General features: G+C 59.0%; 2 protein-coding genes across 4 annotated transcripts; both read right to left on the bottom strand.

The window, feature by feature from the left end:
* Positions 1-114: 114 nt before the first annotated feature.
* PSPN (persephin) lies at positions 115-1,011 on the bottom strand. Its single transcript, XM_036895753.2, has 2 exons — positions 647-1,011; positions 115-561 (listed from the first exon to the last, which is right to left on the bottom strand). The coding sequence occupies exons 1-2, from the start codon at positions 801-803 to the stop codon at positions 257-259; spliced, it is 462 nt and encodes a 153-aa protein (XP_036751648.1). The 5' UTR covers positions 804-1,011; the 3' UTR covers positions 115-256.
* Positions 1,012-3,010: 1,999 nt separating this feature from the next.
* On the bottom strand, positions 3,011-12,241 carry GTF2F1 (general transcription factor IIF subunit 1). 3 transcript variants are annotated; one of them, XM_057489736.1, is made up of 12 exons: positions 11,769-12,241; positions 11,641-11,687; positions 11,026-11,098; positions 7,492-7,685; positions 6,528-6,698; positions 5,084-5,268; positions 4,399-4,555; positions 4,137-4,318; positions 3,986-4,059; positions 3,764-3,902; positions 3,480-3,597; positions 3,011-3,399 (listed from the first exon to the last, which is right to left on the bottom strand). In XM_057489736.1, the coding sequence occupies exons 1-12, from the start codon at positions 11,778-11,780 to the stop codon at positions 3,195-3,197; spliced, it is 1,557 nt and encodes a 518-aa protein (XP_057345719.1). In that variant the 5' UTR covers positions 11,781-12,241; the 3' UTR covers positions 3,011-3,194. The 3 variants fall into 3 exon arrangements, with proteins under 3 accessions (XP_057345719.1, XP_036751628.2, XP_036751629.2); XM_036895733.2 differs by having other exon boundaries at positions 3,480-3,645; positions 4,137-4,321; positions 11,769-12,240; XM_036895734.2 differs by having other exon boundaries at positions 4,137-4,321; positions 11,769-12,239.
* Positions 12,242-12,388: the final 147 nt, after the last annotated feature.

Here is a 12,388-nt window from a genome sequence, read left to right as displayed (position 1 = left end):
GGCCATTTGCTAGGGCAAGCAGCTGCACAAGAAGCCCAGGGCACCACCTGCTTGCCCACAGGGCACTAAGGTGGTAGGGTCAGGGTACACACTGGCTGAACACAATCACGAGGGTGCAGGAGCAGTTTCCTTTATTATGTTCCTTGCTGGCAGCCCCAGCCCACCTCCCCTTCTCATCTCAGCATCCCACGTCGTCAATAAATAAGTCCACAGAGCTCTCTAGCGGCTGCAGGGCCCAGGCTGGGCGGCCTCAGCCTTAGCCGCAGCCACAGGCAGCTGCCGAGAGCTGGGGCAGCCGCTGCCAGTGGTGGCGGTCGTCGAGGAAGGCCACGTCAGCGTAGCGGGTGGGCTGGCAGCAGGGCCCACCATGGACTCGGCCCTGGCCCCGCAGCCGGGCCAGCGTCAGGCCATGCTGGGTGCGGGCACCACGGGGACAGCTGCCGGCGCAGTAGTGGAAGATGACTGTCTCCTCCGAAGTGTAGCCCAGGCCCAGCTCCGCCACTGGCAGAGACAGGCTCCACAGCTGGCACGGGCCGACCAGGGCTCTGCGCAGGCGGGCACCTTAGGGGACAAGGGGCAGCTGACAGCCAGCAGAGTCTGGGTGGGACAGAGTTGGGGAGCCACGCAGGGTCCCATGGGTCCTTACCCAGCTGTGGCCTCCAGGTCCCTCTGTCTGCTGCAGCCTCAGACAGAACCTCTCCCTCCACTGCGACTGTAGTCCCCTGAGCCCCAGGGCCCTCGCCCAGGCCCAGCTGCAGTGACAGGAGCAGCAGAGAGCTGAGCAGGGCTCTTCCTGTGGCCATTGTGACAGGCAGGTCCTGTTGGTGGGGACGCCCTGCACCCTCAATTTATCCCCCTGCTGGGCTGTGGAGTAACCTCTTCACTGCCAGCTGCTCACTAGGCACAAAGTTCCCCACATCCCATACCAGCTCGTCTCCCAAGTCCTCCAGCCCAGGCTGGCTGGCTCCTTCTGACCCACACCGTCCTTCTGAGAGTTAAGGGCTCATCCCCCCAACCCCACCCAGACATTCCACAGACCCGTTTCCGACACCCCTCCACCCCCTGATTTACGAGTCTTGTGGCAGCAGCCAGGGCTAAGCCCAGGGCAGGCAACTGGGGTCCCCTCCCCACCTGCTGTCTGGAGAGGTGGGGGTCTCCGGGGGTCCCTCCCCACTCAGCCAGGGTGCTGGGGCTCAGGGGTCCCCATGTGGGGCACCAGGTGGAAAGGACATGTGTGGAGATGAGGTGTTTGGCAGGTGCTGAGCTGACAGGGACGCCCCGTCATGGCTCCCATCTCAAGGATTAAGACATCATGCCCTTGTCTCCGGGCCTGGCTGAGCCGGTGTCAAAACAGGAAAAGGGAGAGGCTGGGAGACAGCCAAGAGCTGGGACACAGGGCAGGAAGCTCGCCCTGCAAGGCCTCCAGTCTATGCCAACCTGAGGGCCCTAGGCCCTCAGCCCTCTCCCGGGGTCCCGGGGCATCAGGGTGGGAGAGAAAGGGAGCAGCAACTTCCATGCCCGTCCTGTGACCCAAGAAAGTGAGGTCTGTCCCTCACCCAAGAGGGTCCCTCCCACATGGGCTTCTGAGAACAGGCACGGTGCATTCAGTGTGTGTGGCACGGCTGGCACCGAGGGGCTTGCGCGAGCTTCTGAGGCTGAGGAAATGCTTTGAAAGAGGCGCTCAATCTCAACGCAGACAACACTGAGTTAAAACTCAGGTGCGACTCTGCACCCAAGATGGACAAAACTCAGCATCTGAGCATCTGCTCCACTCAGCTGGGTGTGGGACAGGCATGCCCCCGTGCGTGGCCAGGAGCGGACGCAGAACAGCTGGCATGTGCTGCTGCAGCTCCCATCACATCCCTCGGGCCCAGGAGACCCGCTTCAGGAGCCCGGCCCACACCAGGGGCAAAGACAGGAGGGGTATTCACTGCCTTTTCCTATCAGCCAGACTGGAAATGACCAAACCCCCACCGCAGCGGCTGCTTCAGTCAGTCTGGTGTGCTGGTTCTTAATGCTGTGTTTGCTAAGACCACTCGCAGTACCTGTCTAAAGGCACCACCTGTCTAAAGGCACCAGAACTAAGAAACAGCTGGGATTTGGCTCTGGGTCCGGCTGAAAGCAAGGCCCTTGCTCCTAACCACTGGGACGCACGGCCCAGCGGGGAGAACTCAGACTCCTGTCCTCGCAGTAGGGAGGGCAGGCACGAAGCTGCCAGGGCTGGGGGCCAGCACCTCTCTCCCGCCGTTCCCAAAGGCCTGGCGGAAGGATGGGGAGGGAGGTTGGACCAGCCTGGGGCATTCCTAGGAATTAGCCGGACATCGCAGGCATTCCCACTCGGCGGCCAAGGACCTACGGGGGGGAGTTTTCCACCCACCATCTCTAGCCAAGGGGAAGACAAGCCCAATACCCTGCCCCTGCCGGATCACTCAGGTAGAAGGGGCTCAACAGTAGCACCTGCTGCTGAACTCCAGCCCCGTTACCATCAGCCAACTTGAAAAGCCCACCCACTACAGAACACCTGGAATGCTGGATAGAGTAAATGCATAACCAACTTGTAAGAAAACAAGGGAAACCCCAGAAACATCAGTGTTAACCTGAAAAATAGAGCTGAGATGCCAGCATCAGTGACAAAAGGGTTCGGGATTTTGTGGCCAGATAGGAACAGAGCCCCTGAGCTGAGAACCCCCCCAAACTGGACTCAGGCCGGGACCTCTGTGGCACCCAGGTAGGGGGCAGAGGCAAAGACCATCTGGGAGGATTTGCCTGCAAGTAGACCACCCCAGAGGCCCCCAGATACAGCCCCTAAGCTGGCCATGAGACCCCCCCCACTGAAACTACAAAAGGGAGCTTAGGGAAGATCCCGAAATATGGTCAGAAGATAGAACAGGATGCCCGTGGGCTTCTGCTACCAGGTGTGCCTGGCAGAGATTGTGAGACAAGGATGCTTAAAAATGTGGAAGAAGGGACCACAGAATCAGGGGCAAGACGCTCCAAACAGACGAGCTGATGCAAAGAAACAAAGATATCTTCCAGAATTGGGCAACAGTCTGAGAAGGAAACATGAGGCGGGTCAGCGGTGAGGAGCGCGGCTGCGGGAGGAGACAGAGCGGGAGCCGTCGGCCATGCGGGGAGGCGGAGGCCAGGGGAGGACGAGCCCCGGCGGCGGCTGGCGTGGAGGGTGGGGCGGGCCCTCACTCCTTGAGGGAGAAGTGCATCTTGTCGTTGACCATCTTGCGCTCGGGGTTGAGCCGCTTGAGGATCTGGGCCAGCACGTTCACCGTCTGCTCGCTGCTCAGCCCCGTCTTCTTGGTCTGGAACTTCTTCAGCAGGTCCTTGGTGGTCATGGGCTTCCGCGTCAGGTAGCGGCGCACGGCGTCCTCGGTCACCTGCACATCACTGGGCGGCCGGCAGGGAGGTGGCGTCAGCAGGAGGCCCTCCCTGCCCCTGGACCTGCCCCTGGCCCCTTGTCAACTCACCTGCCGCTAGGGGTTGACTTCCCAGATGGGGGCTGCGGCGTCGACTTCCCCGACAGGCTCTGGGGCCCAGCGTCCAGCCGCAAGCGCTTGGCTGCCGGCGTCTCACTGGTCCGCTTCCCTGGGGGGCAGGCTGGGGCTGGGTTGTGGAATGGGGGGGTCGCCCAGGCTGGGTGGTGCCAGGATTATGGTTACAAGGGGCTCAGGGTCAGACAGGCTCTGCCCTGGACGTGGCCCAGTGGGGAGGGCACGGGCAGAGGTCAAGGGTCATGGTAAGGGGCACTCACCCTGTTCCAGCTTGGTGGCGGCTGCCCGCAGGGTAGACCACGTGGTGCTGCTGTCTGCACTGGGCGTGCCAGGCCGGCTGTTGCCCCTCGAGCTGCCGCCGGACAGCTTCCGCTCCCTCTTCGGGGGCGTCTTCTTCTTCTGCAGAGACCCGGGTGAGGACGTGAGTGTGGAAGCAGGTGCCACGCCTGCCTGCAGGGCCGCACCGCCCGCCTGGGCCTTACCGCCATGAAGAGGGCGGAGGAGGCCTCGCTGTCGATGTCGCTCTCCTCTGAGCTGTCCGACTCATCGCTGCTATCTGCGGGGACAGGCAGGAGTCAGCCCCGGCCCCAGGCCCGCCCCGGCCCTCCCCACGTCGGGCTCCCCGAGGCCCACCCCTCCTGCGCCTCCTCTCCTGCGGCGCGGCCGCCTTCTTCTCCTCATCCTCCTCCTTGTCCCCCTCGGGGGGCGGCTTCTCCTCCTCGCTGTCCTCGCTGCTCTCGCTGCGCTCGTCCACGCCCTTGGGGCCCTCCTCCTGCTGCTTGACCTTGGCCTTGCTCTCCAGCTCGTCCTGGGAGCTGCTGGAAGGCAGAGGGCAGCGGAGGGTGGGCACGCAGCCCCACCGGGGCAGGGTGGCACCACCTCCGGCCGGTCTCACCTGGAGCCATCGGACATGTAGTCCACCTCCTGGCCCTCAAAGTCCCCGTCGTCACTGTCCTCAAAGGCCTCATCATCCGACCCCTTCTTCTTCTTCTTCTTCTTCCCACCGGCCTTGGCAGGTGCCGCCTTCTTCTTGGCTTTGGGGGCTCGGCCGCCTGAGGAAGCACAGGGCTCGGCTGGGGGCTCGGCAGCTTCTGTGCCTTGTTCGGGGGTCTTGTGGGGGGGACACGCCTGGGAGCAGCCAACTCGTGGGGGAGGCCGAGGGCTTGCCGGGGCGCAGCCCCCACACAGAACCAGCCAATCCCAAGTCTATACCCACAAGAGCCACTCTCTGTCCCTCGGGCACTCAGGGCCCCCATCCTCTGCCCTAACCACCCCCAGGTGCCCCAGGACAGGTATCCACAACTAGCCCCAGCCCCATAGCTGGGAGCCCCGGCAATCGTTCAGCCTGGCCTGCCGCACCCTTCCACGGAGAGCCCCATACGGCCATGGGCGGCCTTCCCGCTGTGCCCTCTGCTCCTGTCGCCCCGGTGCTGCCCCGCGCAGCCCACCTGCCGCACCCTGGGCTCGTTCCCAGGGGAACCGCCTGTGAGACTCAACTCTTCCCTCCCTGGCATTCCCGTCACTCAGCCACCCAGACTAATGACGAGCCAGGCATAAAGGAGGTGCCACGCCGGCCTCACCCTCCTCGTCGCTGGCTTCGCTGTCGTCGGACGACATGTCCAGGTCGTCCTCCAGGTCGTGAATGCGCAGCTCACTGGCCTTCCTGCGGCCGCGCCTCTCCTTGTCCTCCTCCTCCTCCTCCTGGTCCTGGTCCTTGAGCCGCCGCTGCTGCATGATGCTGAAGTGGTTCAGGACCTTGTTCCTCCTGCAGCGGGGTGCGGGGGTGAGGGACAGGCGGGGCCCTGGAGCCACCCAGGGGGCGGTGGGGTGAGGGGTGGCCTGGTCCCCCGCAGCTCCCGGTCAGCCGAGGCCTCAAGAAGAAGGTCCCAGGTGGCGCTGGCGGCCCAGCACCTCTCAGCTCTGGAACTTTCTCAGGCAACAGCATCTGCCACAAGCAGTTAAGCCCAGCTGCTGTCACTCTCATTCAGGGGCACCTCCTTTCTTATGGCAGGGGCACTGGTGTTTCCGCTGACTGTGGCGATGCAAGTTTTTAAAAGTGCAACTGCATTTAATGAGAGTTTAATGAGAGTTGGGACTGTACATAATAAAGAGCACGAGCTGAATTCCCAGGGCATGAAAAAGGAGCGAAGGGCCAGTGCACCGTGAACAAACTCATCTCTACTGGATGGATGCTGACAAATGGCTAAGGTGGCCAATTTTTGGTGTTGTATAATATAATTAAAAATTTAGTCTAAAAAAATGAAGCGCTGACCCCTGCTACCATGCGGAGGGACCTGGGGACATGGTGCTCAGGGACATAAGCCTGACACAGAAGGGCAGATCCCATCTGACCCCGCTCCCAGGAGGTCCCCGGAGGAGCCCCTTCCAGAGACAGAGTGACGGTGAGGCCGGGGGCTGGGGGAGGAGTTGGGGGGTTAGTGTTTCATGGGGACAGAGCTTCCGTGTGGGAAGATGGAAAGTTCTGGAAATGGGGGGTGGGGGGCAGCTGCACGATGATGGGAACGTACTCCGTGCCCCCAAGGCGTGTACTCAGGAGTGGTTAAGAAGGTGGATTCTGGGGCTCTCTTGTCCCCTCCTGGCATGAGCCAGGAGCTCTATTCTATCACTTTATTTCTAAATAAAAGCCTGTACCTTGCTCTCCTAAAAAAAAAGAAGGTGGATTCTGCACTGCATGTATTTTACCTCCAGTTGATCCAGCCACAGACCTACTGCCAGGGAGACGCCAAGCGGCCGGGACAGCCCACCCTGCCCTGCTGATTCCAGCTCCAGGGTTCAGCTCAGCGACTGCCTCCCGGCACCCGGCGACCAGTATGTCCCGACGGGTTCGTGTGTCTCCCCAGCAGACTGGGGGATCCCTGAGGGCCTGGCAAGTCTGAGCCACTCGCTCACCACTGAGCCCCCAGCAGCCGGCTGGACGCAGAGCTGTGGTGAGGCCCCCGTTGCTAACCATGCTGGCTCTTGTAACGGGGACGCTGGGAGATGCCAGCGTCTGTGCCCACTCACCTCTCCCACTCCTCCTCGGCCTCCTCGGCGGTGAGCGTACGGTGCCGGGCCAGCGGTGTGAAGTTGTACCAGTTGTGCACCGGGAAGGCCTCAAAGGCCCCATCGGGGCACTGGGTGAAGACGTAGTAGGACGTGTTCTCTGTCACACCACCCTTCTTTACGCCCTTGAACCTGCAGGGGGCCATGGTCACAGCCCGGCCTCGGGACCAGCCCAAGCCCATCTGCACCCTTCGCCTGCCTCCTCTCCAGGGCCCCGTGGATTAGCTGAATCCAAGGCTGGGGCGCCTCGGCTGGCCCTGCAGCACGTGAGTCCCGATTCCCACATCTGGAAAGCAAGGCCAGCACGCCCCGCCTCCCAGTGCGCTCAGCCCTCCCCACCTGGGAGGACCTGTTAGAGGAGCCGGGAAGGGCACATGCCCTGCAGGAAGACCCCTCTGCATTGGGCCCTGGGCCCCACCTCGTGCTAGAACCACCCTCACCCTTTTCTTCCCCAAAAGCCCAGGCAATCTTATGGTGTGACCCTTCCAGTGCCTACAGCCTTCAAAGCTCCCTGGGCCCCGGCCACCCCCAACCAGTCCAGCTGCATCCCGGCACCCACTGCCCTTTGCTGTCCACCTGGCCTGTCACCGTCATGCACTGTGACTTCCCTACGGCTCAGCGGGCCATTCTGGGCCTCTGTGTGCACTATCCTACCGGGAGTGCCCTTCGTTCACACAGTCTGTGTCCACCCGATCGTCATGACCCCAGGCTCCGGGAGGCCCCTTAACACACACACCCAGGGCCAGCGCCCAGCTCCCTGCATCCTGGTGCTTGGAGCTCCTGCACAAACACCTGCCCAGTTTGTCCTCGACACTAAAACCCCACGAGGGAGGATGTGCTGCCCGCCCTGTACAGATGGGACATCGCAGTTCAGCGAGGGCGCCCAGCAGAGGGGGAGGACACTGGGGGCACCACCACCTCTCACCTTCTGCCCGATTTGCCATTGACGCGGAGCAGCCAGGGCTGGTCCTCTGGCCTGAACTCCTTGAGGACGATCCCATGCTTCTTCCTCCGGGCCTCCTCCCGGAGCTTGCGGTTGAACTCGCTGCCAGCACCCGACTCAGGCATCTCCTCCTCCTGGTAAATCTTCTTGTTGCTCAGGTCCCGCTCCAGCCGAGCCTGGGGGGATGGGGCCGGGAGAACAGGAAGCAAACCCCTCATCAGGGGCCCTGCCTTTGCCCGGCTGTGCCCTCTGCCAAGAACACCCTTTACTCCCATCAAGCTGAGCTGCACTCAAAGCCAATTTCCTGCCCGGCACAAAGCGGGTAGAATGTTGGCACTCAGTGAGTCTGGGTGAAAGAATATGGATAAGCCTTATCCTATGTCTAGTTTTGCAGCTTTTTGGAAGTTTAAAATTATCACCAAGTGAAAATTTGAAAAGAAAAAAAAAAGACAGTAAGATCATTGTGGTGACAAAACAAAAGCAGGAACAATGAAAACTCCCTGCTTGGAGCTGGCCCTTTTCTCTCTCTGCATCTGACTTGATAGCCCCATGAGTTCAGGTGCTATTAAAGGCTGAGGTTTTCCAAATTTCAGTCTCCAGGCAACTGAGCAGCAGATATTAAATCTTACAGTGCACACACTGCTTACACGGGGTATTCTTCCTCTCGACACCAGAGGATGAAATGACACACAGTTCAGGTTGCCGCCTGCAGAGTGCACGTGACCAGGCCACCAGCTACATACCTGGGCTCCTCCACACAGTAGAACACTATGCGGCCCAAAACAGGAGGCAACCATACAGAACAACCGCCAGGACACATTCACTTAAAAATGCAGGATGACCTACATTATTTCCCACTGTCAAGATTTCAGACCGCTGGGACCCAAAAGATCCTGTGGGCTGGCCCTCTGTTTTTTAAAATAAAGTTTTATTGGCATACACCTATGCCCACCACTTACATATCGTCTACAGCTGCTTGCACTCGACAAGGGCAGAGTTCAGAAGTTGCAACAGACACTATCTGGTCAACAAAGGCCAACATAATTACTAGCTGGCCCTTCAAGAAAAGGCTTGCTGACCCTGACATCCAGGACCCAGAATGAGAGGCCGACATCCTCAACAGCCACAGCAGAAGCTCAAAGACCACAGAGCCAAACCTTCACAATTGGAGGGAACGTGGTTACCATGCCAGGAATTGATACCCAGACAAACTATCCCTCCTGAGGCTAGAATAAGGTGACTTGCAGGGACACGGAGACTCACGATGTACTTCCCACACCTCCTTTTCAGGAGCTACCTCAGGACATGCCCCATTAGAACAGGGGAGTAAACAGGTCTGACCCCCTGAAGCGGTCAGCCCTGGAGAGTGCAGGGCCCCTGCCTGGCTTGTTCCCCTTCAGTCCGGGAGAGGGCCTCAGGACAGCTGCTGAAAGGAGACTGGCACAGGTTTCTGCCTAACCAATGCCCCTGGGGGATGAGTTGACTGCTGGGGGAGGGGCCGTCCCTGTGGCTGTTAGAGAGCTGTACCCACCACCGCCCGGGGGGATTCGTAATTAAGGGGTGTCAACTCCAGGAGGTGTTTTCCAGGTAAAGTAATCCCATTAGTTTTTTAGGGGATGTGCCCCTCCATAAATTAGGATTTTAAGGGCTGTGTCTCCCTGTGATTAGGTTTTTAGGGGAGTGACAAGATGTGATAAAAGCAAGGGGTGATTAGTGATAGATGCATGTCCCCCCACGATGATCAGGAAAAAGGGTATAGGTAACTCTGGAGTTACTAGTGGCTGGGAGGTCACATAAGGTGACAACTACTCGGGTGCTACACTCCTCAAGGTGACTGGTGATAGGGGTATGGCCCCTCCAAGGGGATGAGTGACTGGAGCACATATTCTAGGTTTTCAGGGATGGTTGGGGGCTACCCTGGTTGATGAGGGATCAGGGGTGGTATGTTGCCAAGATATTTATCAATTTCTTCCTCTCGGCCCCATTCAGGGGCAGGCTGCCTGTGATGGGCGGGTCATGTCTCTTCTGCATGATCAACGATGGGGGTGCTCCCCCACCGAGTGACCGGGGACTTGGAAACATTGTGACCTCTTGGGATAATTTTGCTGAGGCCAGCGTTAGTGTGAGTGTGTTTGTGTATGAACAGGTGTACCACTGGAAATCCTGACAGGCAGTCACCCAGGCAGCTCTCAGACGAACGGCAGTTTGACTCCCTTAGCAGAGGGGTTCCTGAGCAAGCATCCACCTGCCAGCATCCACGCGGGCTGCTGTCACCTCACTCAAATACTCTTATCAGCTCAACTACATGATAGCGATATTTTCAAATAGCCAAATAGTCACAAGACAGACCTGTGCTCACAAACAAGAAGAGAGGTAGGAGTTGCCAGGCTACGGGAGGCTCTGAGGTTGCCATCTTTAGACTTCCCCAGCCTGCTAAGCGCAAGCAGCCTCTGTGCCTTCCATTGCCACCCCAGATGCCCAGACCCTCCATCCCAGTCTCCCAACTCATATATCCAACTGCTTGCTTACTATCTCCTTGATGTCTAATAAGGAGCTTGAGTAAGATGTCCAGAACTGAATTCTCAAATACTCTAACCAAACTGCACCTTCCCCAGGCTTTTCCATAAATGGCATTGTCTGGAATTTTGCTCTGGCCCTCTCACCCCTCAATATCTAGTCACCAAACCCACTAGAATCCAACCACTTCTCATGATCCCCATCGGCTCCAAGCCCCGCATCACCCACTGGGACCAGCACCGATGCCTCCTCCACCCTGTTCTCCCTTCGTCTACCCTCTACTCCGCTCCTTCTCCCCACAGCAGCCAGATCACCTTACAACTTCAGCTTAAAACCCTTTAATGGCTCCTGCTATAGAGTGAATGCTGGTGCTCCCCTACCCCTGCAAAATGCGTATGTTAAAACCTACCCCCCAGTGTGATATTAACCGGAGGTGGGCCTCTGGGAGGAGATTAGGTCCTGAGGGTGGGGCCCTCATGAATGGAATCAGTGCCCTTATAACAGAGACCCCAGAGATTCCCCTCGACTCTTCCTGCATGTGAAGACACACGGAAAATGACCATCTATGAACCAGGAGGTGGGCCCTCACCAGACACTGCGTCTGCTGGCATCTTAGTCTTGGACTGTTGTTTATAAGCTGCCTAGTCTCTGGTATTGTTAAAGCAGCCCAAACAGACAGCTCCCAGAGTTCTTTCTACAGCCTGTGACAAGCTGGGGGTTTTGACACCATCTGTGGGATGCAACCCCCTCCTTCCCCCAGATAAATCTAGACCAAAAACGCCCATCAGTGGGCACAACTTCTAAATGTTCTCCTTTAGGGACAGGTTCCTGTGGGGCCTGCCAAGTCTTACAGGGATACCCAGTGGCTCAGCCTGGGCCTTAGTCATGATTTTATGTCCACTCAGGGAGATCTGAGGAAGCCAAGCCAATAAGGAACTATTCATTACCAACCCGAAGTCCAGGATCAGACTCTTGCACCCCTTCAGAACTGGGACTCACCTGATTCCAAGTAGTGAAGTTGACTTTATCAGCTGCATTGAAGGCCATGATATTATATTTTTTGGTTGTGTTTCTGGAGTGGGCAAAAAACAGCAGTACTCAGTCAATCATTCATTCAACAAACCCTCCAGGACTCAGCCCTTTCTGTGAGCCAATGCTGGGGGACCCACTGAAGACCCCAGAAGTTCCCGGTCCTACAATGAAGCCGGATCCATTCTTTCCCAACTCCAAGCAGAAGAAGAGCAGAAGGAGAGAGAGAGATGTGGGGGAACCCAAGATGTGGGGATAATGGGAACTCTGCCCTGGAGACAGGGGAGGGCGGGCAGGGTATGTGTCCTGGAACTCAGTGTTGCAGGACAGTCTAGAACGCACCCAGCAGAGTCACAGCTGGGGAGAGGGCTTTCCTGGCAGCCGGCTGCACCGTACTGCGTGTTACTGTACTTATGTATTCATTCATTCTCTTTTAAAAACAATGACGCCCGCACAAAGGCCTCAACCTCGGCTCCGCCATCAGGCCGCTGCCAGTCTGCGGGGAGAACTGCTTCCATGCCTGGAACCTCTTCAAGTTTTTTTTATCCCTTTGGGGGGAAGTGGGAGGCGGGATCAGGGACTTACTTGGGAACTCGCACGACATACTCCGTGACATTCTGGCTGCCGGGGCCCTGCGGGGAGAATAGGCGGGATGTTAAGTGCGGGGCTGCGGAGGTCGCCACAAGGATCCCTGAACCCCGCCTCATACTCACGAGGGCCGCCATGGGCGATGGTCGCTGATTGGGGTCCGGTCGGGTGTGGGTCCTTTTCGTCTCCTCTGGGGTCCCCGTCTTTCAGTCCCGGGGCAGCCGCCCTCGCGATGTCGAGTCTTCAGTCGAGGACACACAGCCTCGGTGTCACCGATCCTGGGAGAACTACCCGAAAGCGGCGCTGGGTCACCAAACCGCCTCAGCGCCGCTCCTATCACATTTGCGCCTGCGCCACAACCTACTCGGAAGTGCGCTCCTGCGGCGGGCCTCGTCGCGATGGCAACCTCGTCCTCGGTGTCGGGCCCCTCCACGCGCTTCACGTGTCCCCAAACCTCACTCTTCAGAGGAGCAAGCCCCGGATGAATCTGAACTGAAGGACACGCCTGTCGCTCGCGCTCTTTGCGACCTCCACACACAGTGCTGCCGATTTAGTCAGGACGTGTGGGAACGCCTTTCCCGTTACGTCCCACAAAGAGCGCAGGGCATCCTGGGAGAGGAGGGAAAAGCAGGCTCAGCTTGAGGGCGCGCGTGCGCCTTGCGCAGGTGCCGCCCCACTACGGAAGTGAGTCGCAGCCGGCCTCCTCACCATAGCAACTGGGGCCCGGGGAGCGCAGAGCCGCTGC

This window comes from Manis pentadactyla, chromosome 12, assembly GCF_030020395.1.
Source record: "Manis pentadactyla isolate mManPen7 chromosome 12, mManPen7.hap1, whole genome shotgun sequence".
NCBI classification, from domain to species: Eukaryota; Metazoa; Chordata; class Mammalia; order Pholidota; family Manidae; genus Manis; species Manis pentadactyla.
Note: the sequence above shows the minus strand (reverse complement) of the source record. Positions and strands in the feature narration are given on the sequence as shown.

What these genes read in the sequence shown, in the direction of transcription:
- PSPN (XM_036895753.2), bottom strand. Translation starts at nt 803, where the DNA reads ATGGCCACAGGAAGAGCCCTGCTCAGCTCTCTGCTGCTCCTGTCACTG. An exon ending in GACCTGGAGGCCACAGCTGG is followed by an intron (nt 562 to 646) that starts GTAAGGACCCAT and finishes TTGTCCCCTAAG; the next exon opens with GTGCCCGCCTGCGCAGAGCC.
- GTF2F1 (XM_036895733.2), bottom strand. An exon ending in TATGTCGTGCGAGTTCCCAA is followed by an intron (nt 11,099 to 11,640) that starts GTAAGTCCCTGA and finishes TGCCCACTCCAG; the next exon opens with AAACACAACCAAAAAATATA. An exon ending in CGAAGCCAGCGACGAGGAGG is followed by an intron (nt 4,556 to 5,083) that starts GTGAGGCCGGCG and finishes GTGCTTCCTCAG; the next exon opens with GCGGCCGAGCCCCCAAAGCC.